Source organism: Aspergillus versicolor (assembly GCF_001890125.1).
Source record: "Aspergillus versicolor CBS 583.65 unplaced genomic scaffold ASPVEscaffold_11, whole genome shotgun sequence".
Taxonomy (NCBI): Eukaryota; Fungi; Ascomycota; class Eurotiomycetes; order Eurotiales; family Aspergillaceae; genus Aspergillus; species Aspergillus versicolor.
This window is the reverse complement of record NW_024467534.1, coordinates 192,248-220,011: the sequence shown is the minus strand read 5'-3', so window position 1 is coordinate 220,011 and position 27,764 is coordinate 192,248. Positions and strand designations below refer to the sequence as shown.

At 50.4% G+C, this 27,764-nt stretch overlaps 13 protein-coding genes across 13 annotated transcripts; 8 read left to right on the top strand and 5 right to left on the bottom strand.

Annotated features, from left to right (window-relative positions):
• Positions 1-798: 798 nt before the first annotated feature.
• On the bottom strand, positions 799-1,959 carry ASPVEDRAFT_87828 (uncharacterized protein; the record flags this gene model as incomplete). The annotated part of the gene is made up of 3 exons (XM_040818177.1): positions 799-1,442; positions 1,500-1,776; positions 1,840-1,959. The coding sequence occupies 3 exons, from the start codon at positions 1,957-1,959 to the stop codon at positions 799-801; spliced, it is 1,041 nt and encodes a 346-aa protein (XP_040672290.1).
• Positions 1,960-2,841: 882 nt separating this feature from the next.
• ASPVEDRAFT_154548 (GPI anchored serine-threonine rich family protein) lies at positions 2,842-4,290 on the top strand. The gene is made up of 2 exons (XM_040808414.1): positions 2,842-3,102; positions 3,172-4,290. Exons 1-2 carry the CDS (start codon positions 2,946-2,948, stop codon positions 3,849-3,851), a joined length of 837 nt encoding a protein of 278 aa, XP_040672289.1. The 5' UTR covers positions 2,842-2,945; the 3' UTR covers positions 3,852-4,290.
• Positions 4,291-5,083: 793 nt separating this feature from the next.
• Positions 5,084-6,237, top strand: ASPVEDRAFT_87826 (glycoside hydrolase family 43 protein; the record flags this gene model as incomplete). Its single annotated transcript, XM_040818176.1, has 3 exons — positions 5,084-5,234; positions 5,291-5,510; positions 5,571-6,237. 3 exons carry the CDS (start codon positions 5,084-5,086, stop codon positions 6,235-6,237), a joined length of 1,038 nt encoding a protein of 345 aa, XP_040672288.1.
• An 806-nt stretch (positions 6,238-7,043) lies between these two features.
• On the top strand, positions 7,044-9,360 carry ASPVEDRAFT_65209 (threonine/serine exporter family protein; the record flags this gene model as incomplete). Its single annotated transcript, XM_040815781.1, has 4 exons — positions 7,044-7,094; positions 7,260-7,664; positions 7,732-7,919; positions 7,980-9,360. 4 exons carry the CDS (start codon positions 7,044-7,046, stop codon positions 9,358-9,360), a joined length of 2,025 nt encoding a protein of 674 aa, XP_040672287.1.
• Positions 9,361-9,944: 584 nt separating this feature from the next.
• On the top strand, positions 9,945-11,683 carry sxa2 (putative pheromone processing carboxypeptidase (Sxa2); the record flags this gene model as incomplete). Its single annotated transcript, XM_040818175.1, has 4 exons — positions 9,945-10,137; positions 10,192-10,474; positions 10,521-10,747; positions 10,800-11,683. 4 exons carry the CDS (start codon positions 9,945-9,947, stop codon positions 11,681-11,683), a joined length of 1,587 nt encoding a protein of 528 aa, XP_040672286.1.
• Positions 11,684-11,760: 77 nt separating this feature from the next.
• Positions 11,761-12,320, bottom strand: ASPVEDRAFT_45892 (uncharacterized protein). The gene has a single exon (XM_040813416.1). It carries the CDS (start codon positions 12,148-12,150, stop codon positions 11,896-11,898), a length of 255 nt encoding a protein of 84 aa, XP_040672285.1. The 5' UTR covers positions 12,151-12,320; the 3' UTR covers positions 11,761-11,895.
• Positions 12,321-13,132: 812 nt separating this feature from the next.
• On the bottom strand, positions 13,133-14,523 carry ASPVEDRAFT_154545 (uncharacterized protein). Its single transcript, XM_040808413.1, has 6 exons — positions 14,491-14,523; positions 14,312-14,436; positions 14,114-14,257; positions 14,006-14,053; positions 13,660-13,957; positions 13,133-13,608 (listed from the first exon to the last, which is right to left on the bottom strand). The coding sequence occupies exons 2-6, from the start codon at positions 14,390-14,392 to the stop codon at positions 13,220-13,222; spliced, it is 960 nt and encodes a 319-aa protein (XP_040672284.1). The 5' UTR covers positions 14,393-14,436; positions 14,491-14,523; the 3' UTR covers positions 13,133-13,219.
• Positions 14,524-14,890: 367 nt separating this feature from the next.
• Positions 14,891-16,969, top strand: ASPVEDRAFT_45890 (FAD-binding oxidoreductase). Its single transcript, XM_040813415.1, has 6 exons — positions 14,891-15,381; positions 15,431-15,637; positions 15,684-16,022; positions 16,070-16,239; positions 16,299-16,517; positions 16,572-16,969. The coding sequence occupies exons 1-6, from the start codon at positions 15,006-15,008 to the stop codon at positions 16,662-16,664; spliced, it is 1,404 nt and encodes a 467-aa protein (XP_040672283.1). The 5' UTR covers positions 14,891-15,005; the 3' UTR covers positions 16,665-16,969.
• An 80-nt stretch (positions 16,970-17,049) lies between these two features.
• Positions 17,050-18,210, bottom strand: ASPVEDRAFT_32817 (uncharacterized protein; the record flags this gene model as incomplete). The annotated part of the gene is made up of 1 exon (XM_040810648.1): positions 17,050-18,210. One exon carries the CDS (start codon positions 18,208-18,210, stop codon positions 17,050-17,052), a length of 1,161 nt encoding a protein of 386 aa, XP_040672282.1.
• A 922-nt stretch (positions 18,211-19,132) lies between these two features.
• On the top strand, positions 19,133-21,590 carry ASPVEDRAFT_140372 (Zn(II)2Cys6 transcription factor; the record flags this gene model as incomplete). Its single annotated transcript, XM_040807651.1, has 5 exons — positions 19,133-19,222; positions 19,287-20,090; positions 20,159-20,368; positions 20,445-20,581; positions 20,636-21,590. 5 exons carry the CDS (start codon positions 19,133-19,135, stop codon positions 21,588-21,590), a joined length of 2,196 nt encoding a protein of 731 aa, XP_040672281.1.
• Positions 21,591-21,962: 372 nt separating this feature from the next.
• Positions 21,963-22,444, top strand: ASPVEDRAFT_140141 (RidA family protein; the record flags this gene model as incomplete). The annotated part of the gene is made up of 2 exons (XM_040807631.1): positions 21,963-22,065; positions 22,119-22,444. 2 exons carry the CDS (start codon positions 21,963-21,965, stop codon positions 22,442-22,444), a joined length of 429 nt encoding a protein of 142 aa, XP_040672280.1.
• ASPVEDRAFT_327633 (uncharacterized protein) lies at positions 22,440-24,643 on the bottom strand. Its single transcript, XM_040810644.1, has 6 exons — positions 24,153-24,643; positions 23,845-24,106; positions 23,596-23,787; positions 23,391-23,549; positions 23,089-23,321; positions 22,440-23,040 (listed from the first exon to the last, which is right to left on the bottom strand). The coding sequence occupies exons 1-6, from the start codon at positions 24,279-24,281 to the stop codon at positions 22,621-22,623; spliced, it is 1,395 nt and encodes a 464-aa protein (XP_040672279.1). The 5' UTR covers positions 24,282-24,643; the 3' UTR covers positions 22,440-22,620.
• A 248-nt stretch (positions 24,644-24,891) lies between these two features.
• Positions 24,892-27,756, top strand: ASPVEDRAFT_45888 (Zn(II)2Cys6 transcription factor). The gene is made up of 9 exons (XM_040813414.1): positions 24,892-25,189; positions 25,241-25,360; positions 25,415-25,515; positions 25,577-25,744; positions 25,795-26,351; positions 26,399-26,672; positions 26,724-26,899; positions 26,949-27,132; positions 27,195-27,756. The coding sequence occupies exons 1-9, from the start codon at positions 25,116-25,118 to the stop codon at positions 27,665-27,667; spliced, it is 2,127 nt and encodes a 708-aa protein (XP_040672278.1). The 5' UTR covers positions 24,892-25,115; the 3' UTR covers positions 27,668-27,756.
• The last annotated feature ends 8 nt before the right edge of the window (positions 27,757-27,764 follow it).

Here is a 27,764-nt window from a genome sequence, read left to right as displayed (position 1 = left end):
TATATACGTCAATTACTCTGCGCAACAATTAGCATTGCTATTCAAATCCACTCTTCATAACCACCCCTTCCAAGTCAGCAACAACCCAAATGGCACCGAAAAAGTCAAAGCCGCAGGCTCCCGCAAGGCCACAAGCAACATACCAAGTTCAACAGGGCTATGTTGTTCAACCAGCTCAGGTCCTCGCTCCTGTCGTCATAGCATGTAAATCAGGTGGTTGTCCGTACGGGCCTGCACCGGGTTCTGATTACTGCAGTAATCGTGAGTTATTCTCCATATAATGTGACCTCCTGGGTCCCTAGCTGATCTGCCGGTGCTGGTAGATACGTGCAAGAGACAAGGCTGTAATAGGTGGAGGCAGACGAATGTGAATTCTTGTCAGACGTGCGAGAACAGCAGTAAGTGTGTCTTGGTTTCCCGTGGGTTGAAGCTAAAAATGAGTAGGTTTCGCTGTGCAGGTCAATAATCAGTGGGCGAAGCAGGGGAAGAAGTCTTCTTGGTGGTCTGGATAGTTTATATGTCGAAATATATAATACTGCGGTCGAAGTGGCAGTATGTACTAGTTAGACTTAAAGGAGACTCAACGATAGTATTTATTCAATGTGGATGCTAGTTATACTGGTTACCATCTAGTGCAGGTGTACTTCGGGTTATTCCTGTGTGTTGATCCGTGATCTCTTGACCTTGGGATTATATATCAGAGAGGATCATAACGCCACCACCTCAGACAGTATTCGACCGGAGCCTAGGAAGAGCATATGACTTATGTATCGCTGATCGCAGTATCTTGATGGGCAGTCATCTCCTTCGGGGGGAAACATGATATGCAAGTCCCTGCCTTGCCGCAGTCGTTTGAAGACGGGGTTCAGCAACTGCCCCCATAATAAGCTTGAACCGCCGCCTGGCCTTCATTTTCTGAACCCTCCAATTAACAAGCTCAACTAGAACAGTAACAGAAGCGATAAGGACACCGCCAACAATGACCCCAATAATTGCCGAAACGCTGAACCAATGCGCCACTCTGATGTACGTTCTGCCCTCATCGGGCCGCTCCGTCATCAACCCCACCTGCATTGCGGAAAGCGCCAGTGCAAAACAAATAGTCGTTGTGGTGAGCCAGGCAGCGCGGTTGTAGTCGGACCATTGGTCGAGGAAGTACATTTGTCTGGTTAGTAGACAGATTGCGTTTAGGCGGTTTGCGCGGAGTTCGCCGTAATGGAAGCGGCGGTGGATGTCCTCGTAGATAGAGGCTGAGGATGATGTTAATATCTGCTCGGCGAAGACCTGCCAGCTATTCCAGTTGACACCGGTACCTTCGCGTTCGTCAGGGAGAAGATGGACCTGCTGAGCGAGGCGAAAGTCGTGTTGTGAGGAGATGAGGACTGTGTATGTAAAGAGGAAGCCCAGGGCAATAGTCCTCTGCGACTTTGTCTTGCATTGTCCTATTGTGTGTGAGCTTATATCAAAACTTACTATAGTGGTAGGGGATATCGACTGACTGTAATTCTCACTGTGAAAGCAGTCACAACCCTCGGCACACTGCAGGCTAGTCTCCCAAAAGGCAGGAGACAGCAGAAACAGCGGAATAGGTTTGATAAAGATCCGTCCATGGTCGCATACCAGATGCATATCCATCTTCTCACAGATGACTATCTCACGCTGCAATACCAGTTGGTAGTGTAACGGCTGTGGCGGCACTGGAAGTCCGGCAAGCCACAGATAGTCATAAATGCTGTCAAGCTTTGCGACCGAGAGCTCTGCGTCCAGGAAGCCATTCTAGTTATCTTTAACAAGTTGTAGCTCGGCAAGTTCTGTCCGATACGTGGAAGGGAAGAGTACCTCCCGTTTGGCCTTGGCTTCTTCGGCTGCTGGGATATTGAGCAAATCGATTGTAAACGGCGGCTCCTGCTCTTTTTGATGATGGTGCTCTCGAGTACGATAATCATCATCCAGTTTCATATTTGCGAGGTTGGCGGTGTCTGGCATCAGAGGTTGTGGCAGCTGCTAGGAGCAGGATAGCTATAGAAGGTCGCATTTCGGCGCAGTATGAGGGGATAATAAACAGGTATTGGTAGGAAGATCACAGAGAACTGTGAAACTGAGCAATGGTTCTCATCGGTAGTGCGTTGGGTTATTGCGCTGCTGAACGATTCGTTGGTAAACCACGCGTGGATACTATCGACTTTGCGCCCCTCGACAGCATCGTCTAATCCTCATTTACGACCTTGAGGTACTCCTGGTAATGGCGCGCCCTGAACTTGACTATCTTGGCTGCCTCGGCTTCTTTGTCTCTGACATAGTCCCAGGGCGTCGGCCTAATGTGACCCGCGTTGCGGCCTGTACCTCCTGAGCAGGACTGTCGGGCCCTCGATCATGGCAATCTGAAGGGGAGATTTTCACCCTCCACGGCATCCACACCAGATAGCCATAATTAGGGTGGAGTGCAGTGCCACGAAGAGTTAGTTGTTAAGGTCTTACATGTCGACGGGTCCACAAGCAAAGGAGATGATGCTGCTCGTGGGTGAAATGTGCCCGGTACTGGAACACGATAGTTTGGGCTTTGCTTCGGAGTCGGGTTACAACCAACCATGCCATCGCGTCCTCGTAAGTTTCAACAGTCAATCCCACGTCGGTGCTGCTGGCATCTATGCAGGGTTAAATATAGCATCACGACTGGATATGCTGGATACGAGGCACCCCCACTTTCAAGGGTCTGATCAGTCTGCCAACCCCAGATAAGTCGCACTGCTAAGCGAAGCCAAGAGCCTAATCATGCATCACGTCGTGAAGTGAGCGATCGTCATTTAACGGATACTTATTATAAATGCGGTCTCTCCCTCAAGAACTCGTATCTGCTGGTCTAACAAGTGTTCCGAATCTTGTCTCATGTTTATAACGAACATTCTGCCATGATTGATAGCTGACAGACCCAATGATGCGCGGTAATGTTTATGGATAATCCTTTTACTCCGCCAGACGATGGCTGGACATTCACCGTGGGAAAGCCCACAACGATCGAGTGGAATCCAACCACGAAAGGCAAAGTAACTCTGTGGCTGCGACACTCAGATGGAGGCGCTGGGTGGACGATCGCAATCGCCGGTGCGTCTACTTGATATTCTCTTAAACCACATCCGCTACGCAGAGCACTCCACTGAATTCTAGATATAGAGGATATCCCGAACTCAGGCAAATACAAATGGACACCAACGCCAGACCTCGAGCCAGACTCCGGTGAGGATGGAACCACCTATACCCTGTTAATCGGCCCTGGTGGCGGCGACCCGGATACCACCACGAACCAGATATTGATCATAGTTACTGGATCCGGGAGCAGGTCGGCAACTACTACGAGCACAGATACAGGTACTCCGACGTCTGCTTCCTCTATCCGGCCTACATTCTCCACTGCGGAATCGACTGTGACCCTGACCGTGACTGGTGACAGTCGGTCTATTTCTACTACACTCGCGACAGCCCCTACCAGTCTCCCGTCTTCGAGCCCCCCAGGTACGGGAAGGGGGATTTCATCGGGCGCCAAAATTGGAATTGGTATTGGGGTCGGCGTGGGGGTACCGATGGTTCTGTTACTATTGGGATTCATGCTGTGGAAACGACGCCGGCCGCCCCCCCGACCCGCGACAAAGGCAAGGGAGGATCGAGGCCAACCATCGGCGGCGGAGCTATCGAGTGAGGGTGCGGCAAAGCAAGGAGCTGAACTCTCTGCTCAGGAGCGCGTTGAGATGTCTGCTGAGGAGCGTGTTGAGTTGGGTGAGGGAAGGTTAACATACGAGTTGCCAGTAAACGAAATTGCGGCTGCGGAGTTGGCAAACAAGGACGGATCCAGTTAACCATGTCCCAACGGATACCTCGATTGATCGTCATAGTTGTGCCAGTTAAGTTGGCTCTTAAGGGTTCCAAGTTGCTGGTTCCCACGCAATTGCTCGCCACCTCGTCTCGAGAGGAGGCTTGATTGTGCCTGGTTTGGTCACTTTATCTGCATCTGTGTTACAGCAGTTGAGTCTTGAGTTCCAATGCTGTCTTCATAGTAATCATTTGAAGGTACTCAAGCTTGATCTCGATCGGCTCTGTACTGATAACCTTCATAGTTGGCGATTCTAAAGGGCATCTCTCTTGGCTCACAAATCAGTGGTTATCTGCGGTGTTAGAACGGCGATATAAAGTTACATTCAGACTTATACATGTACGAGACGTTGGATTTCAGTATTTAGTTAGATGCGCTTATTTTATTTTACCGTTTCCACACACTTGAGCTCTTTCTACTGCATCACTGTCATATCTTTATTGTCAACAATAGCGTCTTGCTGCTTAGTTGTTTTCGATGTACTGTGCTTTCTGTTTGCATGGATTATCCTCACTAGCCATTGTGATTCACGTCCATGAGTGGCGGTTTGATAATGCATTGGATGAAACCGGGCTGTGCTCGCGGATAAATGGCGACCTCAGCCTTGCCGGCGAGGCTGAATGGATACTACTGTATACCAAATGCAGCTTCCTCCCCAATGATTAGTTATGGAGAGATTGTTCATCGCCACATGCTCCATCAGTCCGTTGCTACCATCCAAAGGCCATCCCCTTATAAAAGCTGTCTATAAGCTTGTCTTACAGGAGATGACTTTGCCGAGAGTTGATCTACATCTGGAGCCCTTGTTTGCGGGCCTTAAGGCACCCTATTATCAACCTCCAGTAACCCCACCAGCCTCGATAACGAACATCATCCAAGTCTATTGATTGGGTCCTCTCGACAGTAGGCCTCCTATGTTAGTCGCCAAAGGTCCAGCGTGACGAGAATCCTTCCAGTCTGGCCATTCATGCCGATCCGCGGCTTTGTACGGCCATATCCCTACGAGGGTTGGCCTGATGTATCTCTAGTGTTGACGGGGGAGGCTGTGTGCATATTCTCGGGGGCCATGGCCTCCAACGCCTATACATATAGAATCCCAATCAGTATTTCATATTATACATTTGCCACAAAGACTTTTCCAGTACAGAATCCACCCTTGCTCAATTCCCCTCGCATTCCTCTCTCCCGAATCATCGATCACCAGTGGCATTATACAACATGCTCCGCTCGCCTCTCGCGCTGGCGGCACTATTTGCTGCGTCCGCAGTGTCGTCTCCTCTCTCATCAACAGCCCGAAGACAAGGCATACCCGCCGAACAATGCCAGGGCATATCGGGGCCATTCCTGAGCCCTTCTTTCCCAGACCCATGTGAGTCCGACAAGCGACAGAGTCTCCCAGGACGCCAACACTAACACCACCGACAGCTATCCTCTATATCGAAAGCTCATGGTACACCTTCGGCACGTCCGATGGAAAAGATGTCCAAGGCGCAAAATCCACAGAGTTCGAGAGCGGATGGACCAAACTCGATGGCCCAATCCTGGCCATCGATGAGTCGACATGGGCAGGACCACAGCAAACCGGATCGTACGGCTTATGGGCACCGGATGTATTCCAGCGAAGCTCCGACAGCAAGTTTGTGATGTACGGAACAAGCAGTGTTGCCAGTGTGAACAAAGAAAATCTAGCTAACACCGTGGGCAGGTACTTTGCGGCGCTCGACAAAGAGACCATCAGCACGGACAGTGCCCAGCACTGCATTGGAGCCGCCATTAGCGACGAGATCGCGGGTGTGTACCACCCGGTGAACGACTTCGTTCAGTGTAACAGCACTGCATCGGGCGTTATTGACCCGGCGTGGTTCAAAGACACCGACGGCAAGCAGTACGTCGTGTACAAGACGGAGTTGCCGGACCGGCTGGAGATCCGGGAGGTGAGCAACATTGGCCCCAAGGAAGGTGTCCAGTGGGTTGGCAACGCGCAAAAGCTGCTCAAGGTAAACGGCCAAGGCATCGACGACGGAAATGTACTCGAGGCCCCGTATATCTTCAAGCGCGGCGACACCTACTTCCTGACTTACAGCACCCACTACACCGGCAGCAGTGACTATGATGTCCAATACGCGACGGCCAAGAGCGTAACGGGCCCCTATACGCGCGTCAAGAACCCGCTGTTGAAGACCACAGATGAATTCGGCTGCAAGCTCATCGGCCCTGGCGGTGCAAGCTTCCAGCGAGATCCTCAGGGCAGCCAGGATACTGTCCGCGTGATCTTTCACGGCCTGACGGATGAATTGAATATCAACAAACGTGTGGCGTACTCGGCGACGGTGAAGGTTGATGGCGACAAGCTCTCTATCGATTCGGCGTAAATCTGGAGCTACCATATGGGGTCCTGCCTGTATGCTGCGCCATAGGTTGATGTGTGCCAGGCCGCTAGGGGGCAGCCATTTCCTGTCAGAACTAGTTTGATCGAGAGTACTATAACAAAAATAATTACAAATTATTATTTACACGAACTGTCCGATCCAGAACTGCACTGGTTGGACATCGACACAACCTAATCTCGCCGGATTACTGCCAAAATAGGCCAGAACCGTGCAGAATCAGTATGGATATGATTTCACTTCAAGCTTTTGTGGCTGACGAGGCCGCAAGAAATTACATAGCCTCCTCCAACAATCCATACATAGCATGAAGATAGTTCAGAATGTAGTTGGACCGAGGCTTCCACGACCTCTTTGTAATTGCCTTGGGAAGATGGCCTTCAGCAGTCGCCATGTAGGTGGAATTAAGGGTTATATATAGTGCTTCACAAACTTGACAACTTGACAAACTTGATTACTTAACTGCTTATTTCTAGCGGAGTAGGATCGAATATGGCAACACTATTTGAAGCCGAACACAACGTCTGTTTACATTCGGAATGTCCACATCCAAAACATCATTGGAGTTAAAAGAGTATAGTATGATGAATTATGACATGAGAGCCAAGGCTTGATCGGCCAAGGGAACACAAGGCTTGTTGTAATTGTAACAGGCTGGTTGTTGCCGACTGCCGATTGTGGCCCACGGGCTGAACGGCGATTTGACAGGAACAGCAATATAGACCCACTGGAACAATAGGATGTGTTCATAATTCATTCGCAAACTGACTGTCCGGGCGCGATCATCAGAGATGATGTGGAGATCGGCTGTTCCTTTGATTCTCCTGACCTGGCTGTTTCTTGTCACTCGATCCTGCTGGTGTGTTATTGTTTGAACCGTGCCTCGACTTCAGTGACTACAGCAGCGGGCTGTAGCTGGCTCAATGAGCAATTCCAGTCTCCACACGGGCGATGCCGGCCCAGGGCAGCCGTCGGAAAACTCTCCATCGCGCGCTCTAGCACACCAGCCCTGTCACGACGAGAGCGGGGATGAGGTCCGCTCCAATGCGCCCACGTCCCTGCTCAGCAGCGAACGTCTACGTGGTGCCGTCCGCAATGTTCGCGAGCAGACAGGTCGCATCGCCGACATGCTTGGGCGGCCCGCCGCGCAGACTGAATCTGGCTTGGGCGCGTCCCTGGTAAACCCCGAGAAACTAGGCTCAACAGACGATCACCAGCTGGCTACTATCGTCCGTGCCAGCTCGCAAGAAGGCCTCACTGCGTCGCGGTATCAGGAAGCTGTGCATGCTGAGGCGGAAAGGTTAATGCAGGGTCTTCAGGGAGCTGCGGCGTCGGTATCGGGATCCGATGCGTCGACGCTTGTCCCGCAGCCTCAGAGTGATGTGGAGGCAGCTGGGAATGCGCCGGCGCCTGTGACTTCGTTGCCTGGGGGGGGTGCTCTCGGCTTTGCTTCACTTGCGTGGTTTACACTCCCACCAGAATAGTATGTACTCGGCTGGGGAGTCGGATAGAGAGTCGACGCCGGCACTATTGTCGTCTGCTGTGTCTGCGAAGAAAAAGCCGACGAAATGGCACAAGAAGTCGAACCATACTTCGACTGCGTCATTGGTGCGGATGTCGTTGAATATGGGCCAGATCGGTTCTTCCGCCTTGTCGACTCCTGACAGGTCCGATGGAGAGACAGCCGAGAAAAAAGGCTCAATTGGACGAAGCAAAAACGAAAAGAGGAAAGGAAAAAAGAACAGTAAACCAAGCCAAGAGGTCAAATTGACCGTCCACATTGCTGAAATCATCTTCCGACAGCGGTATATCATGCAGCTCTGCAGGGCCTTTATGCGATACGGGGCCCCTACCCACCGTCTGGAGGAGTATATGCAGATGACGGCCCAGGTATTGGATATCAAAGCGCAATTCATGTACCTTCCTGGCTGTATGATCATGTCATTCGATGACCCGGTGACTCGTACTGCAGAGGTGAAACTCATTCGCGCGCCGCAGGGCCTTGATCTCGGACGCCTCGAGGACGTCCACCACTGTTATAAACGTGTTACCCACGACATGGTCGACATGCAGACAGCCATCTCGGAACTCACTGCCTTGATGGATCGAAAGCCGCGATATAATAGGTGGCTGGTGATCCTGCTTTATGGACTTGGATCTGCTGCTGTAGGGCCGTTTGCGTTCTCTGCACGGCCTATCGACATGCCTATTATTTTCTTCTTGGGATGCTGCGTAGGGTTTATGCAGCTCGTTATCGCCCCTCGATCCCCGTTGTATGCCAATGTATTTGAAGTTTCTGCAGCAATATTGGTATCCTTCATCGCGCGTGCATTTGGCAGTATTAGACTCCCTGGCCATACCGACCCTATATTCTGCTACGCCTCGATAACTGAATCTTCGATTGCACTGATTCTCCCCGGCTTTTCTGTCCTTAGTAGCAGTCTGGAGCTACAGTCCCATCAAATGATAGCCGGTTCTATCCGCCTCGTCTACACCATCATCTACTCCCTCTTCCTGGGCTACGGCGTCACAGTGGGCACGACGATCTACGGCGCCATCGATTCCGACGCAACTAGCGACACAACCTGCGCCAGGCAGTCTGTCTGGGGAAGCCCATACACGGAACATTTTCCCTTTGTTGCTGTCTACTGCCTCATCGCGTCGTTAATCAACCAGTCTAAACTCCGCCGTACGCCTGTCATGATCTTAATCGGGACGGCAGGGTATGTGACCAACTACTTCAGCACCCAGAGACTGGGCTCTTCATCTGAAGTGGCAAATACAGTTGGTGCGTTTACGATTGGGCTCCTGGCGAATCTGTATAGTCGCGTTTGGCATGGGAATGCAGTGAGTTCGACCATTCCGGGCATCTTTACGCTTGTGCCGTCGGGGATGGCGTCGTCGGGGTCGATCTTGTCTGCCATTGAGTATTCGGATTCTGTCAAGAATGGAACAGCTAATACGTCTGGGGGTTCGTCAGGGAGTTCCTTAACGAGTTTGGGATTCGGTATGATCCAGACGGCGATTGGGATTACGGTGGGATTGTTTGTGTCTGCGCTGATTGTGTATCCGCATGGGAAGAAGAGGAGTGGCTTATTTTCGTTGTAGCATTTTTAATTAAAGATATGTATAATAGATTAGATTCCTGTATTAGACGCATAGTGAGTCTTGTTTACACACACAGTCTGCCAGGAACGAGTAGCGCCATATTGCGTGACTATCACGCTTATCACCAGCCTTTACCCACACCAACCAAAGATTGCGAGGCTAAAGCTTAGCCCGGTCAAGCCTTCTCCAAGCGACGTAGCATTGCTTATCGTCTGCTGCAGGCTCCAGGCTGTTGCCATTGGCGATGTCTCCCGGCCATCCCTGATCAACGCGAAGATCGTAACTCTTCCTGTGTCACAACCCCGCGCGAGATGGCGGTGGCTTCCTTAGATCGCTGCCTGCTGTAACATCAATCAATCATCCTTGTCCTCCGTATACAAGCGCCCCTATCCGGCTAGTGGGGGGGCAATCGTGGCTATTTTGGTTCGACGATGCTGCAATCTGCCGTCGAGATAGCGATCCAACTCCACACCCAGTCAGGCAATTATAAAGCCAGGTTTCCCCCACAGGATGGAAATCGAATTGTGTGACTGATTTTGTTAATTGTCGAGTTGTGCCTCTCTTTAGGTCCGTTGCTCTTTACAATGCGACTCAATTTGTTGTATACGGCTGCAGCCCTTTCGCTGTGCGCTGACAATGTATCGGCCAATTCTCATGGCCGATTTGGCCAAAGAGCTCGAGATTCCTTGAATCTGGCAAAACGGGCTTCGCAAACTGCGACAGAGTCGAACAATGCTGCGAAGGAGGATTTTCGCTTCCTGAACGAGAAGACCCAGCGTATGCAAGCCTCTCCGTTCCAGTAGGGCAAGCAGCTAACATAGTTTTTGACAGCTTACCTCGTCGACAAACTCCCCGATGTCAACTATGACATCGGTGAAATGTATTCGGGATCAATGAAGATTGACGCGAATAACGACCTACGATCGCTGTTCTTCATCTTCCAGCCCAAGCTTGGGGAGCCTGTTGATGAAGTCACCATCTGGCTTAACGGCGGCCCTGGGTGTAGTTCTCTCGAGGGCTTCTTCCAGGAGAACGGTCGGTTCTTGTGGCACCCGGGTACTTTGGCACCGGTTGAGAATCCCTATTCTTGGGTGAACCTGACGAATATGTTATGGTATGAGCCTCTGAAAGTGATTTGTGGCAGAGCTGACGGTACTTAGGGTCGATCAACCTGTTGGAACAGGGTTTAGCACGGGTGTACCGACTGCAGTGTCGCAGGAGGAGACCGCAGAAGAATTTGTCAAGTTCCTCAAGAATTTCCAACAGGAGTTTGGAATCAAGAACTTCAAGATCTATGTCACTGGCGAGAGTTATGCAGGTCGCTATGTACCTTATATCTCCGCCGCAATTCTTGATCAGAAGGACAAGGAATACTACGATCTTGCAGGTATGACTTAACCCTGTACAGATACTGTATTTTCGAGACTAAATATATGCAGGCGCCCTCGTGTATGACCCCTGCATCGGCCAATTCGACTACGTCCAGCAAGCAGCCCCCGCCGTCCCCTTCGTCGTCGAAAACGCCAACTTCTTCAACTTCAACCAGTCCTTCCTTAGCGAACTGGAGACTCTGCACGAGAAATGCGGCTACAAGGACTTTATCGACGAATACCTCGTCTTTCCTCCATCCGGCGTGCAGCCACAAAAGAAATTCCTCGACGGAGAGTGCGACGTCTTCGATCTCATCAACAACGAGGCGTTTGCTACGAATACTTGTTTCGATATTTATGAGATTAACCTCATGTGCCCTTTGACTTGGGATGTACTGGCGTTCCCGACTGAATTGACATACCTACCACAGGGCGGAACAGTCTACTTTGACCGTGATGATGTGAAGAAAGCACTGCATGCTCCGGACTCAGTCGAATGGTCCATCTGCTCCAACGAGAACGTGTTTGTGGGTGGAAAGGCCGGCCCAGAGGGCGAGGGCGACATCTCAGTGAATCCGATCGAGAAGGTCCTCCCCCAGGTCATCGAAGCCACCAACCGCGTCCTCATCAGTAACGGTGACTACGACATGATCATCATCACCAATGGGACTCTGCTGTCTATCCAGAACATGACCTGGAACGGAGACTTGGGATTCCAGCAGGAGCCAAATGCAACTATCTACATTGACCTACCGGATCTACAGTGGGCGGCTGTTCGTGAGGATAATGGCCTTGCTGTTGATCAGCCCCAGGGGACTATGGGGATTCAGCACTTTGAGCGTGGCTTGATGTGGGCAGAGACGTTCCAGAGTGGACATATGCAGCCGGAGTATCAGCCTAGAGTCACCTATCGCCACTTGGAGTGGTTACTTGGGCACATTGAGAAGTTGTAAAAGCTGAGACGCCAGATGTAAATAGTCCACGTCTATATTGCAATACCGCACGCTTCATCACAGAATTGGAATCAGATACTCTACATGGCATATCTAAAAGGTCGCATTCTGTGATCTTTGGAATATGACGGTGAAATATTTGTAAAGAACAGCAGTCTTCAGTATTGTTTATTGTCTTAATGCTTCATCTGACTGGAACGCATCGTTTCAATCTAACAACGCCCTCCATACATCCCCCCTCCCCTCATCCCACCGAATCGTGGGCCTCCGAATCCCATTCCACCCATCCCACCCATCGGACCCATGCCCATGCCTCCCATGCGCATGCCACCCATTCCCATACGGCCCATCCCCATACCCCCCATGGGCATCCCGAATCCTCCCATCATAGGACGAGGATGAGCGACCATGACTGGTCTCATCATCATGGGGTGGTGGCGTCGAGGGAAGCTAAAGCAGAGACCCATTGTGTCCGAAATATATGACGGTGTCTAGTCTGGTGGTTATAAGAGAATATCGTTTAGCTCAAGGGTACAGCAGTAGTAGAGGTATTAGATTTCTTGAAGGAGGACGGGATCTCAACACAGATGTCTGGTATAGATATTTATCCCATATAAGTAGTTTATTTGCATTTCATGGCAGCCAGATAATACTTTAAACAATATTAAAGGTAACGGTGGCGATAGAATGGCGGGGGACAGTCGTGTCGTCATTCCAGCCCTACAACCTCGGCAGGCATAAACAAGCATGTAAACAACAGTCAAGCACTTAAAGATCCCAGTATTATTCGTGCTAGGAGATTATAGAAGTCAGCCTTGCAGAGCCTCCGCTCATTGGTCCTCGTCCTGGATTGGGATTTGGGTTTGCCGATGAGTTAATGCAGGGGAACATTCCCGACACGGCGGACGAGAGCACACAAGCAGTGAAACTGATCAAGTGCTATCATCCTTCTAGAATTCCACCATTGGGGATAAACTGGGTAATAAAGGTGGAGACCTGCCCCTGGACCTGCTGTCCTACGACCCCGAACTTCGAAGTAGCATCCCGTAACATTGAGCAAAAGGGTGTTTCAGGTATACCAAATTGTACCGATGGAAGTTACACGACTCCATCTCTACGGGAAGCTGCTGTTATTTTGGGGTTGCGCATGTGAAGAACCGCACAATATAGACATAGATGTAGGTTTGACCTTACCTGAGAGGGCTGGTCTGGTTAAAGAATGGAAGTTTCTTCTGGTCACGATTGGCGCAGTTTCGGCGGCGAATAGATGATGGCTACCCGTTTTCTCAATACCGTAAGCAACGGTACTATGTGATGGTTGGGTTGGACCTTTTGAAGGCCTATTTGAATTCAATTACCTCTAGTATACCGTATAATTCCCCTGCTGAGTAGGGATGTCCTACCATATCCCCGCCTTATTCCAAGATAACCAAGTACAAGACGCGATGCAGGGGAAAAAAAAAAAAAAAAAAAAAAACTAACGTAACTGATACTCTTCAATGGTTTTCACGCCAACCATACGAATGTCATGCATACTTACATCGAACCGACAATCGTGTTTGTTAGAGCAACTCGTCCCGAAGGCACAACGATGGCCAGAAATACATGTAACGTCTCGACAGGAAAGTCCTTCGAAACAAGGGTTCGACCTCGCGATATACACCAAATCGCCGACTTCCCGGCGGCTTGGCGTAAAGTGATGATCATGGCTACATGGGCTATATGCACACGTACCCAAGATATGAAACATATTGCTAGATCCTTCATATCTCGCGCAAATGGCGGCCCCTCAACTAAGGAAATGTGGTCTGATCCCTGCTTTGGTCCCCGATACTGACGCAGGACCGATGCATAACCATTGTCTGCAGATGCGCAAAACACAACCCGCTGACAATGAATATCAACAAGGTCTCGCTCAAGAATGGCTGTAGATATGTTAGGTATATTTCCTGCTTGCAATGAATAACAGGACTGACCTCGCATTTTAACATCAGAACACTCCTTCCCGTCCCCAACATCGACGAAATCGCACAGTGGATGGGCCTTATTGAATCCTTGGATAAATGAGGTCAAGTCCTGATCGTGGTCCAGGATCTTGTCGGTTCGATAAGCTTTAGTCAAACCAGAAACATTGGCGTATACTCGGATCTTATAGCAGGTATTGGAAGGTGCAGCGGGATCAGTGCTTTGAACATGGCTCTCAGAAGCTTCAAGCAGTAATCGGGCAGCTTTATCGCCCCCGTCCTTTCCGCCTTGAACAAGATCTTCTAAAAACTGCCGTATGTCAGAGCTGTCCAGTATAGGTGCGACGGAACGACGTACATTCATGCCATCTCCGTCGACGATCACAGAAACGAAACTCAATTTATCCTTCACGATCGGATTGAATCAGCTATAGGCATAACGACACGAAGGCATAGACAAGCATACCTGGGCCCGTTTCATTGCATTAATATTGTGCTTGTGTTCCTTAATGTCTTCCCTCAACGAGGCTGCGGCTCTTTTCTGGTCGTCATAATCGTCCCTTGCCCTCTCAAAGTCGAAACCAAGTTGCTTAATGCCAGCGAGCAAATCCTATACGGGCGGCCAGTGAGTGTCTCTTCTAAAGAGCTAGGTCAGTCAGCTAACCTCGATGATTTTGTCTTTACTATCCTCAACAGCTCGCAGTTCCTGATACCGTGTGCTGAGGGCTTCGAAATTCGGCCTCATTGTTACTGAATGGATCAAATGAATAAGCTGATGCAAAAAGAATGCTATTCTGGAGTTAGAATAATCGCGGAACCAGAATCAGAGAAGAAGATGGCTACCTTTAAATGCATTCTCTCCTGGCGCCAACTATGTTCATGGCGCAGACATAGGTATTCAAAAAGCAAAGCCGAGTCAGCCTCGTCTTTCTGCTATTATGCTGTGTTAACTGAGCCACAGCTATAAGGAGCAGCTGTATCCAATCGTTCTCGCTCGGCGCCTAGAACTCATTGATGCATTGGACCACATCGAGCAAAATGCTTGTGTAACCCTGGACCAGTGTATACCTAACCTAATTAGGTAGGTAGCGATGATTAATATCGTTGGTTGATTACGATGGCGGTTGAAGGGTCGCTGTTATTGGACTATTTCGCTCAGCCACTGCCAACCAACCCGTTGTCGAAATACTGGCCGCCAAGAATCAGTCAACTGGGCGCAACTCAGGCCAGAAGCCAATAGATCATGACACCGTCTGAACCATGGGAGGCCTTAAAGATGACGGCGACGTATATAAAGTTGGCCAGCCTGGTGGCAGCTGCTTACTCTCTCCACAATATTTCAAATTCGATCTCCTACAATGCCTTTGGACACTGATCTCGTAACCCTCCGGTCGCTGCTGTCTTCCGATGAATTAATTAGTCCAGACTCACCGGATTACATCGAAAGTAGCAAGACCTGGGCTGCGCAGAAGCAATGCAATCCACGCCTCGTCGTGCGACCAACGTCCGTTGAATCCCTCAGCAAAACCATCGCCCATCTATACTCGACAAACCTCGACTTCGCCATCTATGGCCAGGGCTTCATGTCTGCGTCCGCCAAGGACGTGCTGGTGAATATTTCCTGCTTTGATGAATTCCTTCTCGACAAGTCGTCGATGTCGGTCACCGTTGGTGCCGGGCAGACATGGGATCAGGTCTACCAAAGGCTAGAGAAGGAGGCCCCGGAATATGGCAGTAAGTAGCTGGTCTATGAGTTTATCAAAACTAACATCGTAAACCAAAGTCGTCGGCGCTCGAACTCCTTCCGTTGGAGTCGGTGGGACTATTCTCAATGGCGGCTGGTCGTGGCTTTCCGGGGAGTTTGGCTGCATCTCGGACCCGATCAACTTCCTCGATGCAAAGGTCGTCAAGTACGATGGATCGGTAGTCTGGGCTTCCTCGGAGCCGGATCTAATGTGGGCTCTTCGTGGTGGAGGAGGCGGCGTTGGAGGTCAGCTCTACCCCGGTTCCGTGGTTTTCTGTATTGACTTCAATAGTCCTCGTCAGCGCTGTGCTCCGGGTGTTCCCATATCCCCAAGATATTTGGACTGGTGCCATTCTAGTCCCTAGTGAGCATCTTGAGCAAGTCGCCGAGGGCGTCTCCAACTTCGCCTCTCACGAGTCCGATCCCAAGGTCACAATGTTCTTATACGTTCTGAAAGAAAAAGTGCTCAAGTCAATCGCCCCAGAGGCCAAGTCGGATATGATGGTGATTCATGCGTTTGATGCTAATGGAGAAGCTCATGGCCGAGAAAGCTTCAAATGGGCGTTGGACATCCCTGGTGCTATAGATCAAACTAAGATGAGCACACTGGCAGGTGTGGCGGATTTACAGAGTATGTTTAGTATCTCTTTTACACGCTTGGTACTAATGACGATCCAGAAACCGTTTCTAGTGTGAAACAAACGATGGCTCAGTACTGGGCTCCTTTCGTGCTCCCGGACATTACAAAGGAGGTTGTCATTAAATCTGTCAAGTGGGTGGAGGCCATTAAAGATATCGACGAAGCAGTTGCGGACTCCACGTACCTTATCTTTGAAGTATTCTGCACGGTTAGTACCATTCCCTATGCTGGCATATTGCGGCATGCTTATATTGATATCCACTCTAGCGAGATCCGCCTGGGCCTATATCTGAGGTTGCCTGGCCCAGGCCTGCTGGTAGCAAACATATTCTCCTTTTTGGGCCTGGATGTCCAGCCGCTGAAATCCAGGAAAAGGCGGCTCTTGCACGCCAGCTGGCTACCGAAATACCTACCGCAGTATTGGGAAGTGATGAAGAAGTGTACATTCTACCTAATGGTGCTGAGGATTACCATGACCCGAGAAAGGTGAGTTAACATTTGCACCTGCGGGATGATCTCCCTCCCTAACGTGAGATACAGATCTGGGGACAACATTTCGATAAGCTGCAGACTGTGAGGAAGCGATATGACCCGCAGTGCAGGTTCAGGGCTCCGGTCGAGTGTAAAGATTAAGCAATCAGGTCTTTGGTATATGAATCTAAAGCAGAATAATTGTACCCCTTGGACAGCTGCATAATGGGTATTAAGATACTGGGTTAGCTTATGATGTTTTGACGAATAGCGAGGTCATAGTTAATCTAGTGTTGCACGTTTCAATATCTATTTGCATGTTCTTACCCTGGACAACCCCATAAAATGACATATGCTCACAAACAGATCCCCCGCATATGCCTACTGCCTTCTGGTTGGTGGCTGTTCATTCGAATACCAGACTAAGCAAGTCCTACTTACTACTGTTTTATACTATCTGGGCTCGGGCAACATTCACCCTTTTTCGGAGAATATAAATCCCGAATCACTCTATTGGATCCTATTATGCTAATCAAGTACTATTTTATTATAACTTGCTTGTGGTTGGTTGAGGGAACCCGAATTTCGAAATATCATCAGTTGTCTTCCCATCCAGTGCCAGCTCAGCAGTTACACGACCGATAGCCGGAGCGAACTTGAAAGCATGAGCATTTCCAAGCGCAACAATAACATCCTGGTGCTTCTCCATCGGACTGATAATAAACTGTCGATCAGGGGTGATTGTGTACTGGCAGGTCACCGTGCGCAGCTCCTCCCCATGGTCCGGAATCAGGCCATCGACGAAAGTGGTCAGCTCCTTGCGCAGCCTCTCCGATGGAACCCAGGTACGCTCCTCAGGTGTCATATCATTCCGACCCGCGTCTTGACCAGCCTTGAGTGCTGGCTCGCCGTACAAGGGAAACCCGTAGAACCACTTCTCAGTGGAGTCCGCGCCACCCCAGATCCAGACGGGGAACTTGTCGCTCTCGAAACGGGCTTCGTGCTCCCGCTTGGGCTTGTAGTATGTGACTTGCTCCTGCATGACGGTAATGGGTAGCTCGACTCCAAGCGGTTTGAGGAGCTTGTTGGTCCAGGCGTCGGCGGCGATAATAACCTTCTTGGCGTGGAAATCGCCCTTGGATGTCTTGACGAGGACGCCGCCGCCGGCTTGTGGTATTACGCTGTCGACGCGCGTGTGATCTTTGAGTGTGGCCCCGGCACCGCGAGCGAGGTACTGGATCGTTGTGACGGATTTGGCTGCGTGGGCGATGCCCGTGTCTGGCGTGTAAACGGTATGAACGCTCTCCGGAACATTGAAGCCAGGCCATCGACGATTCGCTTCGGGGGCATCTAGGAGCTCGTAGGGGATTCCATTGGCGTCCAGGCTGTTGGTGAAGGTGTGAGAACCATTTGGTCCGTCCTTGGGGAGGAAGACAACGCCGCCAGTGATAGTGAGCATCTGCATACCAGACCGTCGCTCGATCTCGGCCCAGTCCTTGTAGGCTGAACGGGCGAGAGCCACGAACTCGGGGGCTCCGTAGGAGGTTCTGACGATGCGTGATGTGTCGTGGGATGCTCCCTTCACATGGCCAAACTCATACTGCTCGAGGCCAATGACTTTGGCGCCTTTAATCGCGGCTTGGTATGCTGCTGAGCTGCCGAGAGCACCCAGCCCTACAACGGCAACGTCGTATTTCTCAATTGACATAGTGAGACAGATTTGCTTGACGAGGAACGTGAGAAAGAGAAGTTAGAGTGGCTTGAGAATGAGCAATGATATAGAGCTTGGACTACAATAAATAGTATGCAGCAGGCAATCCCGCCCGGGGCCCCATCCGGCCTCCGCATCGGGCATTGTGGCCGTAGTTCAACTTTGACTAGTTCATCTGAGCGTGCGTATCTCACACGATTGGAGATGATTTTACTAGCCAATTAAGACCTGGCATAAGACCTTGATAAGCCGCTTACGTATTCGGAGTGGGATATCTCCATCCCACATTCTATTGTATGTACGGAGTAGTGCAATACTGATCAGATAGGCCACCGTAGGCAGAAAAGCAATAAACCTCAACCTATATATTTTTTAGATCATTCAAAACAAACTATTCAACTTTCAAGAATCCTGAAGCTACGGGATTGACATATTTCGTCACAAGGTAATAATGTGTCGTAGTCCTCGACGGCGTGGATATATATTTATAGTGCTCGCTTGAGAACTAGTCACATTCAAGTCGCACAGGCAAAACATACTATTGCCAACAATCAAGGACATGTCCACTTTCTTATCTGTCATGAGATTCATGCAATTGCGAGTCATTTTGTATTGTGATGCACAGTGTATACATCGAGGCAGAATAAGAATATCCAGCCATCCGCCGAATCCCGCGGGCTTCACCGGAGGATACAGACCTAGCTTATTTGGGAATGGTACTGTATCCCATATGTAAGTTACCGACTTCACCAAGTGACGATACACCACAATTTCACGTCAGGTGACTGTGGCGGGTACAACTGTGGCTGTGGCTGCCCCCACACAAGAACATCGACTCTGTAAATGTCGAACAGATGAAGCTGTTCGATTACTGTCCTGGAATTCGATATTTACAGCCTTAACATCCAGAGCAGCAGGTATGGATTTACCTGCCACCAGGCCGGCCACTTCGGCTAGGCGCAAGAACACCTCCAAGGCCTGCGATGAATGCCGGCGCCGTAGAGCAAAGGTGTGTTTTACGTTCCTTGAATTCCACAGCAAGTAAATGTAATTAAACTCACGGCTGCTTGCAGTGTGATGGCCAGCGCCCGGTATGCTCGCGCTGTCAAGTGCGGTCGTTGAGCTGCCAGTACCGGGTCGAGGAGGATGGCCGCAGACCGGCTCCGAAATCGTATGTGGAAATGCTACGAGGACGGATGGATCTGCTCGAAGGGATTCTACGATCTCATTCGATTGATGTTGATGCATCTATTGCTGCATTACGCTCAACAAAAGACGAGGCTACCGCTCCTGCATCTGGCGTCCCTGACGATTCTGGTGTGGAGGAGCTAAGTGCAGCATTTGAAGGTGCATTCTCCCTAGATGAGTCTATTAACTATGATCAAGATGGGGAGATCCGCTACTATGGCGCAACAAGTGGCCGTCTGGGTTTCCAGTCCCCGCGAGAGAGTGCGAACTGTACTTCCGCATCAAACTCGTCGCACAGCCGCCCTTGCAATAACCCTGCGATGACTCGGATGAAGTATGATAGCTTCTTGAAGACAATGGGGCAGGATTCGACCCCTGAAAAGCTCAAGGAACACCTCATCACGCTGTATTTCAAGTGGCAGCAACCATGGTGCCAGGTCGTCAGTGAGCGATTGTTTCGGGAAAGCGAGAAGAATAGTGGCCGATATTCCAGCCCGCTGCTGTTGACGTGTATACTTGCCCTTGGTTCCCGGTTTACCGACAGGCTGGATGTCCGCTCCGACCCGGACGATCCAAATACCGCTGGGTCTGCATTCATAGAGAGGGCTGAGGTGCTGCTTCACTACGATTTGAAGTGGCCCAGCCTAACGACCATTCAAGCCTTGGGTATCATGATAGAAATATATACAGTAAGCCAACATCCTCTTTTACTAATGAGCGCATTTGAGACTCGATAGTAATTTATATTCTCGACTAGAGCACTGGCCAAGATGCGGCGTCGTGGCTTCATCAAGGAATGGCCAACCGGCTCGCGCTTGACATGGGTCTTAACCTCGACGGCGAGACTCTGATTGAAACACAGTGTATAACCCTCGAGGAGATCGAATTAAGGCGACAGATATTCTGGGCTTTGTACTGTGACGACAAGCTTTCAGCTGCCTACACAGGCAGAGTCTGTACAATGCTGGTGCGGTGCCTTTTTGACTTGTTTGCGCTGTACACCCTTATTATACCAACAGGACTGACCTTTGAAACATGTGCAGGAAATTCAACATAAACTCAACCTGCCTTCAATTCCAAGTCCGGGAAGTTCGGATGCCATCAATCCTTACGTTCCCACTCTCCTCCTCCGAGCGCTAATCCGCTTGTCGCAAATAACAGAGAAGACAATACTTGGGTTGTAAATTAACCAAATATTCAAGCGTCTTGATGTTCAAATATTAATAAAGTGCAGATATGCCCCGAACGCCAGCCATCGCAAATCCCCCGATATCCTGCCCTTTATAGAATCCCGCATCCTCGATCTTCAGACATGGTATTATGACTTGCCATCAGAGCTGCGTATTGACCGGTCTTCATCTGCAAATACCCAGCCGCAGGTTTATACACTTCTGATGGTATACCATACCAACTACATCCTGCTTCTAAGGCCCTTAACATCTGGTCTGGCTCCTGATGCACATGGGAAGATTGTTACCCTGGCACAAAAGGCCAGCTCAATGAGTATAAAGGCCGCAAAGCAAATATGCCTAATAGGAAAAAAGTACCAACAAGTCTTTGGCTCCTTTCGTCAGAGTCCGGTTACTGCAACCCACTGCTCGCTTTCGGCTGCGGTGGTCCTGATCCATGCGGAACTCGTGCAGAGTGGACCTGAATCCGGGACAAGTAATTATAGCGATCTTCAGACATTGTTGAATATTTTGGGAGAGCTTTCAATCTCATGGGATATTGCACGACGGATACGTCGGAGTCTCATAGAAACGTTGGAGAAGAAATATCCCGGTGTTTATTCTCACGATTTGCCACATACGGTGAAAAGTAACAACATATCGAGCGAAGGGATGCAGGTACCGAGCTCGAGTATTGTATCAGAACCTTGGAATCTCGTCAGCCCGGAGATGCAGGACACTGGTGGCCCTCGCGATCTCGATATAGGACAACTTGCGGACGCAAACCTGCTGGGAGAGCAATTATCGTATCCCGCATTCTTGGAATCGATTCAAGCGACAGCTCCGTCGATCGAGGGCCCTATGGAAGCAGTGAATAATATCGATGGGCTCGATGATTTCCTCCAGTGGCCGGCGTTCGCTGATTTGGACATGGATCTGAATAATGCCGGGGCATTACCCGGGGATTATCACTTCTTCGACTCGGTGAGCCATCTTAACGGAGATGGTAGGATCAATTAGGAGAGAAGAGACCCTTTAAGATAGATTGTGCGGTTGGGGATCAGCCTCCCTGAGCGCGAAACATTTTCCGATGCAGAAAGGAAATTCATCTATCAGGGCCCGAGAACCAAAATGGTAGCAATCTTATCATAAAACGAGTGCAGTCTCCTCTAAACTGTCACATAACTATGTGGTTACTGGTATCTGTACTCGGCTCCACCGCGGAGTTTATGTTCCGCCCATGACGTGGAAAGTGCCTGCCATATAAGCCCTCGCACTTTGGATTGCTATTTACAAGCCGTTGAATAAATAAAGAGCGATTTCCTTGAGCCTGACCCGTTATTAAATTTTCTAAATCTCGGTTGCCCGTTTTCAAGAACCGACAGAATGTCGATGAAGCAGTACGCGTACAAAGGATTCGGCGCCAACAGTCTAAAGAGCCACTGGTACTCCTCCGCCGTTCGTACTGGGGATTTCATCCACTGTGCTGGCCAGGGTAAGCTGTAATCCACATCAACACTCAACATTCCCCGGCTAAAATCCAAATAGGCGGATGGGTGGACGATAAAGGGACCCAACCCCAGACCGTCCCAGAGCAGATCGACCAAGCCTTTGTAAATGTTGCTACCGCCCTTAAAGACGCAGGCAGTGCTGGCTGGTCTCAGGTTTACCGGGTGAACTCGTTTCATATCGCCTTAGACGAAGAAGCACAGGACGCCATGGTTCGAAATTTCAAGAAGTGGATGCCTGATAACCATCCAACTTGGACTTGTGTCCAAGTTAGTCGTCTTGGTGGACCGCGGATGTGGGTTGAGATTGAAGTCTCAGCGTATGACCCAGAAGGTGCTAAGAAGGAGGGGACAAGCAAGACTTAGCATTATGGTCTCTGGGGTTAATGAGTACATGCTATATACGAAATTGAATGTGATATTCCCAGCACACCTGGATGTCCTCATAGCCGGTCAACTATATTGATACCCTTGATTCCTTCATATAGTACACTAGCCAGAAGCTTCGGTTCCATAAATCGTCTCACTGCACACACGGCAGTCTATGAGTTCGAATTATCAGCGCAGGACCACGCCGAGTTCCCCGAGGCCGCCTTGCTCGAAGCAATGATATTGACGACAGCCCCGTACGTCCCGGCAACCATGAGGAACGACCCGATGACAACGATGTAAACATTCCAAATGACCAGCAGGGACCATTTGACAGTTGGCTGGTCTTTGCCGCTTCTCCAGTTGTCATACAGCCACATGCACCCCATCGGCTGGATGGCCATGAGAGTTCCAAGAAGAGCACCGATGAGTGATACCAGATCGCTGAATATGGGGATACCGCTTGCAATGAGGTAGGAAGATATGGTCACGGCGAAGGTGCACCCCAGCCAGGTGATCCAGTGTGTCGGTGTGTTGGCGCTAAGATGTCTCGAGCCGCGAAGGATGCGGACGAATATGTACTTTCCTGCGAACTGATATAGTCAGATAAGGCAGTGTAGAAGCAGTGTTTAACAACTTACATGGAGGACAACTATCGTGCTGACGACCAGTCCGGGCAGTGCAATTCCATAGGAGACCTTCTTTATCAGAACCCCGGCTGATCCCAGTGCAGGCGACGCAACATAAGAGCCACAGTAGTAGTATATGACGGTTCCAACGGTAATATAGATTGCGGTGATGGCTCCCTGGCAGATCAGAAGAGGTCGGGTGTAAAGTGAAGGGTCACGCATTTCCGCCGCGATTGGGAAGAATCCTGTATAGTAGAGATTGGTCCTTTTGTTAGCAATTGTCCTGAGCATGTTAAAATATTCTGAAAGCTTACCAGGAGTGCCAGCGTAGGCATAAACAAGCGAGGAGACGGCGGAGATCGCGCTAGTGAAGGATGGATTGCCGGCCAGTTTATAGTCCGACGCCCATGGTCCCTCCTTGGGGGCAGCAGACGGTCTGCTCTGGAGCCCAACGGCGATAGTGACAATCATAACTGGCCGAGATTAGCACTGCAAGCGCTGATGGAGGTCCCTACCTACCAGCAACGAAGACGCATACCGACCCAATCCAGGCAATCCATTTCATCTTTCCGAGAGTACGGACGCTGGCCAGGGCGAACGACGCAATGGCCGCCACTGCAACGAAGACAGCAGTACAGGTTCCATGTGCAGAGACAGCATTCAGGCCAATCGACGTGCTCAATAGGCCAGAACCTGAAGCAAATATCCAATCTAACATACCAACGCGTTAGGGCAGGTATAACGGCAGCAGCTGGATTCAAGACTCACAAATGCAGACTGCAACACCAAAGAACTCTCGTCCTATCCGACCGAACATCAAGGAACCGGCGTCATCGATACCGTACACCTCGGGGTGGTTCAGCTTGAAAGTGCCAACAACATAATTGGACCAGGTAATGATTGTTGCAACGGCACAAATGCATATGACTCCTGGTATCAAACCCAGCGTATCAAGGACGCCTGGAACGGCGAGAACACCAAGGCCAAATTGAGTCTTCATCATTAGAGCCAGCGTACCAATCCATCCAACCTGAGCGATGTTAGCCACGGTCTGGGTTTCGGTGGAATATGCCTACGTCTCTGTAGTTCGGGCCCTCTTCTGTGATCTCGCCAAACACTGCATCTTCGGCTATGGGAGTGTCCTCGAGCATCTTGGATGACTTTTCCTGCGGGACCTCCACCACTGGATGTATTGGGTCTGCCATGGTAAAGTACGGCAATGGAAACAAGCAAGGAGTAGCGTGAGTAGGCAATCGATTGAGTGGGGATGGATCGGGACTATGTTGCGGTCTCGGCGGTTGACGGAGGGAGATACTTATACCTCCTAGGTATTGATTTGACAGCGAGGAAAGGGGAACGAGGACAAGAGTACTAGTCTGCTATTTAGGGGAGCAATCTTGAACAGCGACTGGCATTCAATTCCCTCGATGACCTCAGGGCTTACGGGCGTAGAGTAGACTCCGTCAGGGTAGCGGCCTATCATCGTGTAGAGCCACATATGGCACTACTGTTTGGAAATAGGACTACCGTGTCTTATCTGAAGGCAAATCCGCGGCGAATTTGCGGGGAATACGGGGTTTCCCAGTCCTGGCTGGTCAACTTTGATAGCCCGGGCAGTTGGGGAGTACAGACCAAGTACCGGACAAGATGCCGGTGTGGAGATCAAACAGCCACTCACATTCCCTGATACGCATGATATCTGGTCAAAACAGACTTGGTAGGAGTGCCCGGATCCACCCGGCAGCGTCCGCTGGATGTGATTCCCCAGGATGCTAGCAGTCAGATAATCCGGGGTAGGCTACGGCCATTAAATCCGATGATATCAGCCGGCAGGTAGAGTTAAATGATATCGATTAATTTGGCTCTCCACCTGCAGACTGATATCTCTGGGGGCTGAGATACACCAGAGATATCGGAAACTCCTGCCTGTATAGGACCATAGCCTCGCCAGTCCAGTTGGAGACACTGCGATACCCCGCCGATGGCGCCTGCGATTGCTTGACACCACCTATCTTCCCGACTATACAACAGATATCACAATGAAAGCAGCTAATGCACTCAGGGATGGTTCCGGGCGACGTTCGCAGCGGGTCAGTCGGCGTGTCTCTAAAGCGTGCGTTCTCTCCACCCAGGCGGGCTGTACAGTGGTAACATAAGGCTGCAGTTGCAAACGATGTCGCGACCAGAAGATTAGATGCACGGGCTCGGACCCCTGCGATCAGTGTGACAAGCGAAATGCAGTTTGCGACTTTGACAACCCGCAGCGCGTTTTGGTGTCTCGTAGGCAAGTGGCTGCATTTCTATACTGTCCCACTCCCTAACTTGCAAGGGGAAATAGATATCTCAATGATCTCCACGACCGACTAGCGACCTTCCAGCATAGGCTTAATCAACATGAATCGCCTGGATCGAAACAGCAGCAGCCGCCCACCCCGTCATGTTAGTATCGGTGCCAGCTGAATATGTGGAGGTTGGACATGGCCCATTAACATGTCGCTAGGCAGTAATGCAATACCAACGCCAGACACCTCCATCCAGGATACAGAGGTACACCGAGAAGTGGACAGGACCTCAAAGCACCAGGGTTCATCGGGGGCAAAGGCGCCTCTCACGAACCCTCTTGCCTTCCACATCACCGACTGGGTCCCAGGCCCGACCGGGCGGCCAGGTGCGTCTTCCACACTGTGGCTGCTGTATGAATTGCTGACAACATGATAGTATTCATGGGAACGTCGTCGACATGGTCCTTCGGGCGGCGAGTGTTGGAAATGACCCATATGAAGCTCACCGGCCTACCTCTGGCTCCAGATCCAAACAGGCTGCTTTTCGACACACAGGTCTACGATTTTAAATGGGATGGGAACAAAGCAAATTTCCCCTCGAATCCCTTCGATGTGACCAACCTCCCCACGCCAGAATTCGCTAGATATCTCATCAGCTCAGTGAAGTTTCATTGTGGCCACCTATTCTATCTAATCGACGAGGACGGGTTCATGGAGCGCTTCGCCGCGTTCCAGCAGAATCCTACAGAGGTGGCTCGAACATCATCATTATGGTTCTGCCATTATCTGCTTATAATAGCTTTTGGCAAAAGCTTCCTGGTTCGCTCGACGACATCACGGAATCCGCCAGGGTCAGACCAGTTTGTCCAAGCGATGCACTGCATGCCGGACTTTACCTTCTGCGACGACGATCCTATTGAGATGATCCAGGTTCTGTGCTGTGGTGCGCTATACCTGCAGTGCGTTGACCGCAGGGCATCAGCATATCGAATGGTAAGGCCAATCATTATCCCGTATGTACTCTATGCTAACGGCCCTAGATTGGCGCGGCACTGCGTCGGGCCTTGGAGCAAGGCATGTATACTGAGATGCATGGGCTCTGTCTTGACCAAGCCTATGTGCATCGATGTAGACTTGTCTGGTGGACAGTCTACGTGCTCGAACGCCGTTTTTCGTCTCTTCAGGGGGTCCCAATGGGAATCTCAGAGGACAGCATAACGGCTTCATTACCATCGGCCTGGGACCAGGACAGTGAAACAGCCGTCTTGGAGATGCAGGTGAGTCTGTGTCAAATATTGGCCAAAGTGGACTTGAGTAAGCATTACCATGTACGATTCGAGGGATCCATTGGCTAATTAGCCTTAGCTGTCTACGGTAGCGAGGGAAAGGTGGACAGCCGGTACCTGAGCGCTACACAGTCTGTTCTGAGAGACATTGCGAGTGTCACACAGCGCCTGAATGGCTGCTTTGATCTCTATGGAAGCGGTGCTATGGGCGGTATTTCTCGCGTCTCGGCGCACCTGCACCTCCTCGAACACCAAGTACGAAAACCAACGGCTGGTGTTGGAATGTCATGCTAATCCAAAATAGTGCATCATACTGACAACGAGGCCGCTGTTGTACATCTTTCTCCAATCCAAGCTCGGGCAATCTGAGCCTGCCCTCATGGACTGGTTGCAGTCTGGCACTGTGAAGGCACTGCTCCAGGTCTGCGTTGAGTCTGCACAACAGACTCTGCGAATACTGTCCAATCTGCTTGACCAGGGGCTTCTCGGTTGGTTCTCCCTAATAGATTCCTTTGAGCGCAAAACTAATGAGGAATTGCTTCATTACTAGATGCTTTCCTCCCGTTCGACTTGGACGCAGTATGTGTCTCAACGATCCCATTGTTAATGGCGGCAGCGATTGACCCATGTCTGCTCATCGATCATTCACCCTGGTCACAGCGTGCCTATACAATCCTGGACGACATGTCCTCCCGTGGAAGCTGTTCTGCAAACTTAATTCGACAGGAATTGAACCAGCTGGATGACGAACTTTCCCAGCTGTTGACGAAGGATAATATACCAATGGCGGTACCCACGGGGACTGTCCCTGCACCTGAGGCAGGGCCTGGTGGTACTGAGTCCGTAGACTCTGTCCCCACTGCTGCGGCTGGGGGCTACCTGGGTTCCGACATTACTGAGAGTTTTGGACAGAATTACGAGCTTAGCCCGGATCAGTTAATGGAGCTGGCGAACTCTCTAGATCTCAATAGCTTCACTTGGCCGTTTCCTTGGATAGATGATCTGCCAGGGACGAGTATATGATTTCAGCTTCGGAATAGTACTGTTAGAAGGGAATGACGTAGGGGATAGTATATAACACCATATTGCCTGTTTAATTAACTGCACCTTTCCATGCCCT